Here is a 12,433-nt window from a genome sequence, read left to right on the forward strand (position 1 = left end):
TGCCGCCATTAAGGTGAGGGTTTCAGCTCTCCAGAGAGAAACTCCAGAGCATTAAGCAATGACGCCTGTTCCCCTCCCCAGCCCTGCTAACCTGCAACCTACTTTGGTCTCCGTGAACTTGCTTACTCCAGGTATTTCACTTAAGCGGAATCATACGTGATGTCTTGAGGTTCAGCCCTGCTGAGCATATATCAGTACTTCATTCCTTTTTATGGCCGAATAATCTTCCGTTGTATGGATAATCACATTTTGTTTGTGCGTTCATCCCCTGGGGGTATGTAGGTGGTTTCCACCATCTGGCTACTGTGAATGCAGTGCTGCGATGAACGCTGGTGCACAGGATCCGTCCTCGTCCCTGTCTGCATTTCTTTTGCTATGAACTTAGGCGTGGAACTGTCGGGTCATGCGGGAATTCTGCGTCCAACTTTCCCCACAGGGTTTTGCACATACACAACTCTGGGGGTAATCAAATCCAACTTAATTTTTTTCTCCACTGTTGAGGATGGACTCGTGTATCCCACAAAATATGTGTTCAAGGGCGCACGGGTGGTTCAGTGGTAGAATGCTCGCCTGCCATGTGGGAGGCCTGGGGTGGATTCCCAGACCATGTACCGCCCCCACCCCCAAAAAAAAGACACATTCAAGTCGCAATCTGCATCTGTAAACAGGACCTTTGAAGACGCTGTAACTTGCTAAGGTGTGGGCTCATTTGCGAACAGGAGCTTCTATTCAGATCCTGTTTAAACGAGGTAAATTGAACGGAGGGGGTACAATCCACACGGCTGGGGTCCTGAGGAGCAAAGGAAATTGTCCACGGGAGTAGAAGGCAGAGGTTAGAGGGATCCCGGGCAGTGGACACAGGGCGAGACGAGTGCTGGGGTACAGAGGACTGCAGGGGAGCCACAGACCCGGGAGACGGCCGGCTTGGCCATGGTGTGGATGCCGAGCGTCCAGCCTCCCGAACGTGCGACAACACATTCCTGTTCTAAGCCGACCCATGGGTGGTGTCTGTCTGAGCGGCCTGGCAGAAGAAGCTACCACCTTCCCTTCACTGTTTGTGAGGATGGGAATTATTCCCGTCTGGTTGAAAATCCTGCAGACCCCATGACTTTCTGCTCCCTGCTAGGCACATCCCACTTATGTCAGAGTCTCTGTTCAGTGATTGAACGCCCACTGCAACATGAGGGAAAAAACCAAACTCGGTTCAGCCAGCGTCAACATCTCCACTTCCCAGCCTGGCTTCCTGCGGGAGGTGGCCTCTTGTGTCCACAGCTCCCTATCGGGCTGCTGGCTCAGTGCCAGGGCAGGAGGGCTAACGCGCGCTCCTACCTGAGCTGGTGCTGCTGCACTGGACCCTGCTTGGGGCTGCACCGCGGGCTTCTCTTTCTCTCCCAGGGACTCCTCAGCATGGAGGCCTCTCTCCTGAATTCTTCTGGCCAGGCCAGATGCCCCTTTATACCAGGGACTTCCTTGTATTTCTCCCTCAGGCCCTGCTGGGCCTGCGGGATCTCTCTAGTGGGGTCTGCTGTCCCCTGCAGGTGGCTTTCTTGGGCAGGACCTGCGTGACCTCTTGCTGGCTCTCTCTTCCTGCAGGGCCCACACCTGCACCCAGGAAAGTAGCTCCTCCACGGTCCCAGCCAATGCCGTGCTACAGGCCATCCCAGCACAACCCCTGCCCCTGGCCCCGCCACCAGGACAGCCAGTCCTCCATCTTGGTCACCACCGGTCCTCTGTCCTGGCCACCGGTGGCCCACCTGCAGGACGTACGGCAAGCTCTCTGAAGGGCGGGCCTGGGGTGGAAGAGGGCAGCGCCACCTTCTACAGCCACAGGTGCCGGTGCCCTGAGTCACCTCCAGGGCAGGGCGAGGCCCTAACACACCTTTGGCCTGGCCCCCGTTTTTTGTTGTTGTTTGATTTTTGCTTTTTTACCTTGGCCTTCCCTGGAAAGGTCAAAACCTTCCAAAGCTTCTTCACTTCCCTGAAGAGACCCTCAAGCCTTGCGTTGAAGGGCTCCTCCTCCCAGCCCCTTCCCACCTCACCGGCAGGGAGGGGGCGGCCCGGTAAGTGTTCCCGGCAGGGCTTTCTCGTCCTCTGTGGCATGAGCAAGTCCAGCCCCCCACGCCCCTTCCCGGAGGGCAAACTGGATTCCCCAGCTTCTTAAAGGAGGGATCTCTCGCCTGAATGAATCTTAAGTTTCTTTTCCAGGCCTCAGTTTATTTTTAAAATGAGTTGTTCAAATAAACACGAATTGTCCTTAAACATGCTGGTTGGGATGTGGGACCCTTGAGGGGGTATCTTTTTTGGGGGGGTTATCTTTTTCGATTCCTCCCCCCATACGCACAGAGAGGCACACAGCGGACACTCAGTACAAGCTCATGGATGGGTGCAGGAGACTGTGGTTCTACCCGGTGCCTGGCGCTTCGAGGCCCTCGAAAATAATTACGGAGCTTGAGGGCTCCGCGGGCAGGAACCATGAATCACTCACGTCGGGGTGACAGGCGCGCCGGCTGGGGCCACTCCGTCGCGGAGGGAAAGCCACGAAGGCGCTCGTGCCTTCGCCGACTACTTGCCCAGCGCGGGCGCGGCGGAGAGGGCGAGGCCGGCGCGGCTTCCCGGGCTGCGGCCGAGGCACCGCCGCCGACTCCAGAGGGCAGGAGGGCCGGGCTCCGGGCCTCCCCCGCGTTTCCGCCCGCCCGCCCCACACGACGCGGCCCTCCCGGAAGCGCGCGGGGCGTCCCGGCCGCAGCCAGGACCGCGGAGCTGGGCGGTCCCGCGCGCAGGCCCCGCGCCCCAAGCCCGCGCCGCGCCGCGCCATGGCGGAGGGGCAGCCCGACAGCCTGGAGGGCTGGGTGCCGCTCCGCGGGGACCTCTTCGCCGAGCCCGAGCGGCACCAGCTGCACTTTCTCGTGGCCTGGAACGACGCGGAGGGCAAGTTCGCAGTGACCTGTCACGACAGGACGGCGCAGCGGCGGCGGCGGCGGCGCGAGGGGGGCCCGCCGGGGCCCGGGCCCGCGCCCCCGCCCAGCTGGGCCGGCCTGCTCTCGGCGGCGGGGCTCCGCGGCGCGCACCGGCAGCTGGCCGCGCTGTGGCCGCCCCTGGAGCGCTGCTTCCCGCGGCTGCCGCCCGAGCTGGAGGCGCGCGCCGGGGCCCGGGCGCCGGGGCTGTGGGCGCTGCTGTGGCCGGCGCCCGCGGGACCGGGCGAGGCGGCGCTGCGGGAGCTGTGCGCGCACCTGGAGCGCTACCTGGGCGAGGCGGCCGGCGGCTGCGGCTGCGCCACGCTGCGCGACGCACTCTTCCCGGCCGAGGCCGCCACCGCCGCCGCCGACTGCGAGAGCCCGCGCGCGCTCCGGGAGAGGACCCTGCGCGCGCGGGAGGCGGAGGCGCGCGCGCGGCTGCGCCAGGTACGACCCGCGGGCGCGCTCGGGGGCCGGGGTGGGCCGGGAGCGCGGCGGCGGCTGGGGGAGTCGGGGGCCTCCGCTGGGTGCGCCGCGCCCGGGTGAGGCGGGGGGATCCCTGCCGCACCCCCACCTGCGGGGCGGCGGCCCGGGCGCGGGCGCGGGAGGCCGGGCAGCTGGAGCAGTGCCTGGGGCGTGGGGGCCCGGCAGGGGCGAGGGGCCCAGGCCCGGCCCGCTAGTCCCTCCCCGAGGTCGCGGGCGAGGCGGTCCCGAAGGAGTGAGAAAGCGAAACTGAAACTCCCTGTGCTCGCAGGAAGCAATAACATGGCCTTACCGTAAGCAGAGCCAGGGCCGTGCGGGAGGGAGACGCATCGTGCAGACGCGGTTTTAGAGGTGAAGGGGCTTTGGAAGCCGACGCAAAGCGAGGTTATTCGCTGACAGCCACAACTCTGTCCTTTCAAGCTGGAAGGAGGCAGTTTTTTTAAATTGTGAAATGTGTATACAGAAACCCATACATTTCCCAGTACCTTTTAACAAGTAATTGTAGAGCAGATCTTAAAGTTTGGTATGGGTTCCAGTTCACAATTTTTGCTTTTTCTTCTAGCTGCTCCAAGACACTGGAGACCAACAGAAATATCAACATAATGATTCGGCAGTCAGACTCATTGTTAAATCCTAGCTTCTCTGTTATACTCCCCTGAAGGAGGTGCTTTGAGCTAAGGAACAGGCCGTTATTTGAATGATAAATCTGTAGAACTTAAGAAGGGGAGATACAGGTTCACAGAAGAGTTCAGGAGAAATGCGGCTTATGTAGGCACAGTTTAACAAGGAAAGCCAAGCCTTGCTGCTTTCCGTGCCCTGAACATGGCCTGCCTCGTTTGTTCTCCTTACAGACCCCTAACCTGAATGATTTTTCTGGTGTTAAGTCTGTGCATTCTTTGGGGGAAAGGGTAGGAGAATTCAGTCACATCTCAATATCTTAATTATATCCTGTCAAGCTAAATATAGAATGAGTTGTTCAAGTTGAAATAGTTGTATAAAAGGAATTAAATTAGAATAGGTGCCCAGCCAGTGGATTCCTGGCCTTCACCTTTATGGTTTGTATCAAATGGACTTCTGTTGTTCAGATACTTGCTTTCTCACAGTGAAGTGGTTTCTCCTTAAAGCTAGAACATTTATATGGTATTTGTAGCTACTGTTGTAAAAGTTACACTTTTCCCTCATTGAAGCTCGTTCAGCGGTGTTATAGCACTGCTGTAGTTGACATGCTGAGCTGTTCTTGGTAGCATAGCTCACCTGTTTACCTGGAACTTACGAATTGGTGGGGGTGGGAGGGGCTTAAATACAAAACACCCACATCCGTGGAGGTATGTATCAATAATCTTAATACTCATCTCTATTTAGAATAGAAAAGCAATGATTTTAGAATTAGTCCAATTGCTAGTATAATAAAATGAAGCTGTATAATTCAATTCTCGAACTTTTCTGAATAGTTAAAGGCTGAAAAGTACCAGTTGCCTCAAGTTTACTTTTTTTTTTTTAAAATTATTAGTTCAAATTTTGTTCAGGGAAACTTTTTCTTTTAAACCTGGAAAGAACTGCAACGGAAAGTAGATCACTTTATCCTTAAATTGAGGGTTAGAGATAGAAGAATTTAAGAATGTATCGACTGAAAGAAATTTCTGTACTATTACTTGCTATTATTATTTTATTTCTCTTCTCCTGAGAAGTAAAATGACTTCTTACTACACAGATTCATCCAGATTATAAAGTACCCCATTTATTCACCATCTGCATAGAGACCAGAGCCCCGGCTGAGGTTTTTAATAAGTAAGTCCCCTCTGCTGGCAGCCGCGTGGCCTTATTAACTTGGGCAATGAGGAGAAGTATTTAGAGACATCTCCATGATGTCCTTATGACCTTTCAAAAAGGGAATACAAGCTCACAAAAGCTTTAAGGTCTGAATGAGAAAAATAACCTATAATCTGCCGCAGTGATAACTGCTGCTAACATTTGATGACGTTTTCAGGCTCTTTTCTCTGCATCCTTAGTAAATAGTTGAGATAAAATTGCACTTTGCCGTCCCCCATTTAAATCAAAGTCCCACGAAACACGGTGCCCAGTGACTGGCAGTAGCACTCCATTGATAAATATCACGATTTATTTAGCTACTCATGTTTTTTATAATTGGCCATTTTGGTTGGAAGGCAGTAGTATTTTCATATTTAATGAGTATTTAAAATTCGTGTATTAAAGTTTAGAGCATGAAGACTTCTTTTTTTTTAGTTTTGTAAGATGGTCTTGTAAAAACTTTCCACATTGAGCCTTCCTTCCTTTCTGCTGTCTAGCTTCTTGAAAGGCACCAAGAAGCCAGCACCATGGTAGAGCTAATGAAGGTTTATCAAGAGGAAGATGCAGCGTACCAGGAACTAGTTACCATGGCAACCATGTTCTACCAGTATTTGCTGCAGCCCTTTAGGGATATGCGAGAAGTTGCGACTTCATGTAAGCTTGACATTTTGGTATGTTTTCTTTATATTTTTATTTTGTCATATTTATTACTTGCCATATATTATTTCTTCAGTCACATTTAACGTTCAATCCTGTGTTTGCCCTTTAAATTCACACTTATGTTTAGATGGTATTGTAGACATATTGAATATATATTTAAAATTCACTTAAAAATTAAGACATTTACATTGGCCATCTCAATGCCTTAAAATTCCTGCAGATATTAAAGGTTTGGAACACCTCTCTGCTGTTGACTTCTTTTTTCAAAATATTTTTATTGAGATATCTTCATGCACATACAGTCCATCCAAAGTATACAATCAGTGGCTCACAATATCATCACATAATTGTATATTCATCACCATGATCATTTTTTAGAACATTTGCATCACTCCAGAAAAAGAAATAAAAAAGGAAAAACCCATCCATTCCCATCCCCCCTTCCCCTCCTTCTCATTGACTGCTACTATTGCAATATAACCCCCCCTTTTTTTAACCTCTTATCCCCTGTGGTAGTTAGATTCAGTTGTCAACTTGGCCAGGTGAAAGCACCTAGTTCTGTTGCTGTGGACATGAGCCAATGGTAGGTGAATCTCATCTGTTGCTAATTACATCCGCAGTCGGCTAGGAGGCGTGTCTGCTGCAATGAGTGACGTTTAACTTAATTGGCTTGTGCTTAAATGAGAGAACGCAATGTAGCACAGTCTAGCAGCTCAGCATTCCTCATCACAGCACTTGCAGCTCAGCCCAGGCCTTTGGAGAAGTCACCCCGGGGAAAGTTGTTGGAACCCAGGGGCCTGGAGAGAAGACCAGCAGAGGCCATCCTGTGCCTTCCACGTAAGAAAAGAGCCTCAGTGGAAAGTTAGCTGCCTTTCCTCTGAAGAACCAACAAAATATCCCCTTTTATTAAAAGCCAATCCGTCTCTGATGTGTTGCATCCCAGCAGCTAGCAAACTAGAACATCCCCCTATTATTTATTTTTTTGCATCTTTATTTTTTTATACATCTGTCCATACTCTGGATAAAAGGAGCATCAGACACAAGGTTTTCACAATCACACAGTCACACTGTAAAAGCTGTATAGTTAGACAGTCTTCAAGAATCAAGGCTACTGGAACACAGCTCCACAGTTTCAGGTACTTCCCTCCAGCCACTCCAGTACACCATAAACTAAAAAGGGATATCTGTATAATGCATAAGAATAACGTCTCAACTGTGTTGAAATCTCAGCCGCTGAAACTTTATTTTGTCTCATTTCTCTCTTCCCCCTTTTGGTCAAGAAGACTTTCTCAGTCCCATGATGCTGGGTCCTGGCTCATCCCTGCGAGTTCTGTCCCACATTGCCAGGGAGATTTACACCCCTGGGAGTCATGTCCCAAGTAAGGGAAGAGGGCAGTGAGTTCACCTGCCACGTTGGCTTAAAGAGAGAGGACTCTAAGCAACAAGGGGTTCTCTGGGGGTGATGCTTAGGCATCATTATAAGTAGCTTAGCTTTTTTTTTTCTTAACAAGGCAAATGAACAAACTTTAATCAAATTATTTATATAAATATAAAATATAGTTCTATGCATCAATTAACCAAAAGTATATGTTTTTCATTATAGCATGCTTTATTTTTTTGTTTGTTTTATTGTGAAAAATAATATAAACACAAAAAAACAACAAATTTCCAAGTAGATTTTAACAAGTTGTTGTATAATACATTTTAGGGTTTGACATGGGTTATAGTTCCACGATTTTTCATTTTTTCTTCTAGCTGCTCCAAGACACTGGAGACCAAAAGCAATATCAATATAATGATTCAGCAGTCATACTCATTTGTTAAATCCTATCTTCTCTGTTATACTCTTCCTTCTCTCTTTTTTTCTTTTTTTGTGAAAAATAACAAATATACAACAAAGCAATAAATTTCAAAATACATTGCACCAGTTAGTTGTAGAACGATTTTGGAGTTTGGTAGGTAGCTTAGCTTTTGCTGACTAGTGTTTTGATGTGATGCTGTGCTGCAGTTTATTTTATGCCTCTAAGGACATTTGAACATCTCATGGAAACAGGGTGGGACCTTAAACAGCAGAGCCCTAGGCTGGAATTCAGTACTTTGAACTTCAATAAATGTTGTCATCAAGCCCGAGGAGGCTGTTAGAAGAGCCTTTATTATCCTCGCCGTGTGAAATCGCAGAGCATTAGAGCCAGCAGGACTCAGGGGCAGAGGGCTCCTCATCTGCCACCGTACTAGGCTGTTGTCCGGGCGCACACGCGTGATGCCTGCAAGGACAGTGACACCTTAGATGAAACTCACGCCTCTTAGGCCTGTGGAGAAAGTGCTTGTGGTCATTATTTTGGAAATTCATATCCTGTATATGTGACTTTTTTTTTTTTTTTATTAATTAACGGAAAAAAAAGAAATTAACCCAACATTTAGAAATCATACCATTCTACATATGCAATCAGTAACATCATCACATAGTTGCATGATCATCGTTTCTTAGTACATTTGCATCGGTTTAGAGGAACTAGCAACACAACAGAAAAAGATACAGAATGTTAATATAGAGAAAAGAAATAAAAGTAATAATAATAGTAAAACAAAACAAAACAAAACAAAAAAAAACAAAAAAAAAACCTATAGCTCAGATGCAGCTTCATTCAGTGTTTTAACATCATTACTTTACACTTAGGTATTATTGTGCTGTCCATTTTTGAGTTTTTGTATCTAGTCCTGTTGCACAGTCTGTATCCCTTCAACTCCAATTACCCATTATCTTACCCTGTTTCTAACTCCTGCTGGACTCTGTTACCAATGACATATTCCAAGTTTATTCTCGAATGTCGATTCACATCATTGGGACCATACAGTATTTGTCCTTTAGTTTTTGGCTGGACTCACTCAGCATAATGTTCTCTAGGTCCATCCATGTTATTACATGCCTCATAAGTTTATCCTGTCTTAAAGCTGCATAATATTCCATTGTATGTATATACCACAGTTTATTTAGCCACTCGTCTGTTGATGGAGATTTTGGCTGTTTCCATCTCTTTGCAATTGTAAATAACGCTGCTATAAACATTGGTGTGCAAATGTCCGTTTGTGTCTTTGCCCTTAAGTCCTTTGAGTAGATACCTAGCCGTGGTATTGCTGGGTCGTATGGCAATTCTATATTCAGCTTTTTGAGGAACCGCCAAACTGCCTTCCACAGTGGTTGCACCATTTGACATTCCCACCAACAGCGGATAAGTGTGCCTCTTTCTCCGCATCCTCTCCAGCACTTGTCATTTTCTGTTTTGTTGATAATGGCCATTCTGGTGGGTGTGAGATGATATCTCATTGTGGTTTTGATTTGCATTTCTCTGATGGCCAGGGACATTGAGCATCTCTTCATGTGCCTCTTGGCCATCCATATTTCCTCTTCTGGTAGGTGTCTGTTCAAGTGTTTTTCCCATTTTGTAATTGGGTTGGCTGTCTTTTTGTTGTTGAGTTGAACAATCTCTTTATAAATTCTGGATACTAGACCTTTATCTGATATGTCATTTCCAAATATTATCTCCCATTGTGTAGGCTGTCTTTCTACTTTCTTGATGAAGTTCTTTGATGCACAAAAGTGTTTAATTTTGAGGAGCTCCCATTTATTTATTTCCTTCTTCAGTGCTCTTGCTTTAGGTTTAAGGTCCATAAAACCGCCTCCAATTGTAAGTTTCATAAGATATCTCCCTACATTTTCCTCTAACTGTTTTATGGTCTTAGACCTAATGTTTAGATCTTTGATCCATTTTGAGTTAACTTTTGTATAAGGTGTGAGATACGGGTCCTCTTTCATTCTTTTGCATATGGATATCCAGTTCTCTAGGCACCATTTATTGAAGAGACTGTTCTGTCCCAGGTGAGTTGGCTTGACTGCCTTATCAAAGATCAAATGTCCATAGATGAGAGGGTCTATATCTGAGCGTGACTTGTTTTTAAATAACAGCTTTGAGACCTGATTCACATATCATACAGTTCACCCCTTTTTCTCTGGATTATTTAATGGGTTGACAAATGCTTCCTTGAAATGAAGCCCCTCTTTGGTTCCCACATGTTGCATTTTGTGGCTTCCCTCCGACTGCTCTAATGGATCTTTACTCTCGTCTCTTGTATTTATTTGATTCTTTCCAAGGCTTTGTTCCTTAGTTTAACCCTGATTCTTCCCCGATAAAGAACACAGTTATCTAGTACTTCTGTCTCCAGCATAGGCCAAGGATCTTAGGATGCTTTTCTCATTTATAATGTCATCTGGTATTTTGGTTTTACTTTTTTTTTTAGCACAGAAAGTTACTTTTTTGTGTGTGTTTCAACTAATAGTGTATTTAATTTATCAGCATATTTGATCAATTCCTGTGTTTGTCATTGTTTCTTACATTCACACATTTCCTCATTGCAGTGCACACATTTTAAAGTATACAGTTCAGTGACTTTCAGTATATTCAGAGTTGTACCTTCACTACCGCAATCTAATTCTGGAACATTATCATCACCCCAGAAAGAAACCTCATAACCATTTGCAGTCGCTTCCCATTTTCTGTCTCCTCCCCCAGCTCTTTACAACCACTAATCTACCTTCTGTCTCTATGGATTTGCCGACTGGACATTTCACATAAATTATACCCTGTGTGGTCCTTTGTGACTGGCTCCCTTTGACTTACATTTTTCCAAGATTCATTCGTGCTGTAGCATATTTCAGAACTTTGTTTCTCTTTACAGCTGAGTAATATTCCGTTGTATGGATATACCACATTTTATTTATCCATGTTTAGCTGGCAGGCATTTGACTTGCGTCTGTTTGTTGGCTGTTATGAGGAATGCTCGTGTGAACACTTGTGCCCAAGTTTTTGCATGGACACTGCGCTAATCTCTCTTGGGCGTATTTCTGGGAGTGGGATTGCTGGGCTCTAGGGCATCTCCGTATTTAACCTTTGAAGACCTGCCAGACTGCTTTCCAAAGCAATTTATCTTCCCATCAGCGGTATATGAGGGCTCCAGCTTTTCCACGTCCTCGACAACACTTGTTATTGTCTGTCTTTTTATTTAGCCATCCTTGTGGGTCTGGAGTAGTATCTCATTGTGCTTTTGGGTTGCATTTGCCTGATGACTGACCTGTATATGTTTATGCCAGAAGAATCTATGCTCTGTAGAGGAAGCATCAGATGCTGGCTGATACAGTAAATGCCATAATCATGGATGTACAGATTTTACCTTTTTTTAGGTTGCTACCTTACTTTTGCCCTTCAGAAAACAGCCATCATATTGAAAAGTTCATTGTCATGTGTATAGAAAATATCCACGGCAACAGCTAACAGTTGAGGGCTGTTCACCAGGCCCAGAGCTAAGTGCCCAGCAAGGCAGGTGTCATGTAAGCAGTCGCGTGAATTATTAACGATAACACAACTGGATACCTACCTCCCTAGAAAAAGATGCTCTAGCAATGCAAAGTGGTAGTAGGCTTTTTTACTCTTTATGCCCCGAGTATCTCTTTATCCTCTGGGCTGTGTCTGGCTGAGAGCCTTTTCATTCTTAATGAGGGCTTGCCGGACAAAAGGAAAATTAATTGACGAAGGAGTGGTCATAAAAGTAGTTGAAGCAGGGCGGGCCATGGTGGCTCAGCGGCAGCGTTCTCGCCTGCTGTGCCAGAGACCCGGGTTCATTTCCCGGTGCCTGCCCATGACAAAAACAAACAAACAAACAACAAACAAACAAAGTAGTTGAAGTGCTCCCGGTGGCCCCTTCCTCGTCGCTCCACGCTGCTGTTGTGTCACTAACACAGTTTTTCCTTCTTTCTGAAGAAATCCTTAGAGGAGGATGAGCTGGGCCCTAAACGGAGAACCGCGCTGCAGGAGGATGCCCGGGAATGGGCCAGGCGGGCTGAGGAAAGCGTGGTCTGCATCCAGGATATCACAGTGAATTATTTTACAGAAACAGTAGAAGCACTAGCAGGTAATGATAAAAGTGTTCATGCTGGTTACAAGTAATTTTCGCTTCATTCAGAAGACATCTGGCTGCCTCGTCAGTGTTTTCCAGGCGCGGGGCGTTGAGTGTGGGCCTCTGTGCGTCCGGTGAGGGCGCGCTGTGCTGTGTCCGTTCTCACAGATGGAAAGTGGCAGGCCAGCGGGCCACCTGCAGGGCTGGACCCGTGGGGCTGGGCCAGGGCGGCCGTGAAGGCCTGAGCGGGGCTGTGCTCAGGTGCGGCCAAGGGGGAGGTCGGCGAGGCAGGCGGGGTCAGCCCTGGGGCTCCTGGGGCTGGGTGAAGGGCTCTGAAATCCTTGTCAGCGTTGCCTGGCAGGATGAGAGCTCGATGTCTGTCAGTGTGCTGAAATCAGGGTGTAGGATTATGGTGCATCCATAAAAGGGGTACCACATAGCTGTCCAGCACAGCTCTCTTTCTATGGATGTTAAGAGTTCCACACTGTATTAAGTGAAATAAGCGAAGATGTAAAGCACAGTGGTGATCCTGTTGTGTGTGAAACTATATAAATCTGGGTAACTAGACATAGAAACAC

General features: G+C 47.7%; 1 protein-coding gene across 1 annotated transcript in view; it reads left to right on the forward strand.

Annotated features, from left to right (window-relative positions):
* Positions 1 to 2,805: 2,805 nt before the first annotated feature.
* The window catches only part of WHAMM (WASP homolog associated with actin, golgi membranes and microtubules), a 32,989-nt gene continuing 23,361 nt past the window's right edge, over positions 2,806 to 12,433 (forward strand). Inside the window, exons 1-3 of the mRNA XM_077122332.1 lie at positions 2,806 to 3,401; positions 5,744 to 5,917; positions 11,720 to 11,870. Of these exons, the coding sequence (XP_076978447.1) occupies positions 2,814 to 3,401; positions 5,744 to 5,917; positions 11,720 to 11,870 (913 nt within the window). The 5' untranslated portion in view covers positions 2,806 to 2,813. The remainder of the gene's footprint in view (positions 3,402 to 5,743; positions 5,918 to 11,719; positions 11,871 to 12,433) is intronic.

Source organism: Tamandua tetradactyla, chromosome 12 (genome assembly GCF_023851605.1).
Source record: "Tamandua tetradactyla isolate mTamTet1 chromosome 12, mTamTet1.pri, whole genome shotgun sequence".
NCBI classification, from domain to species: domain Eukaryota; kingdom Metazoa; phylum Chordata; class Mammalia; order Pilosa; family Myrmecophagidae; genus Tamandua; species Tamandua tetradactyla.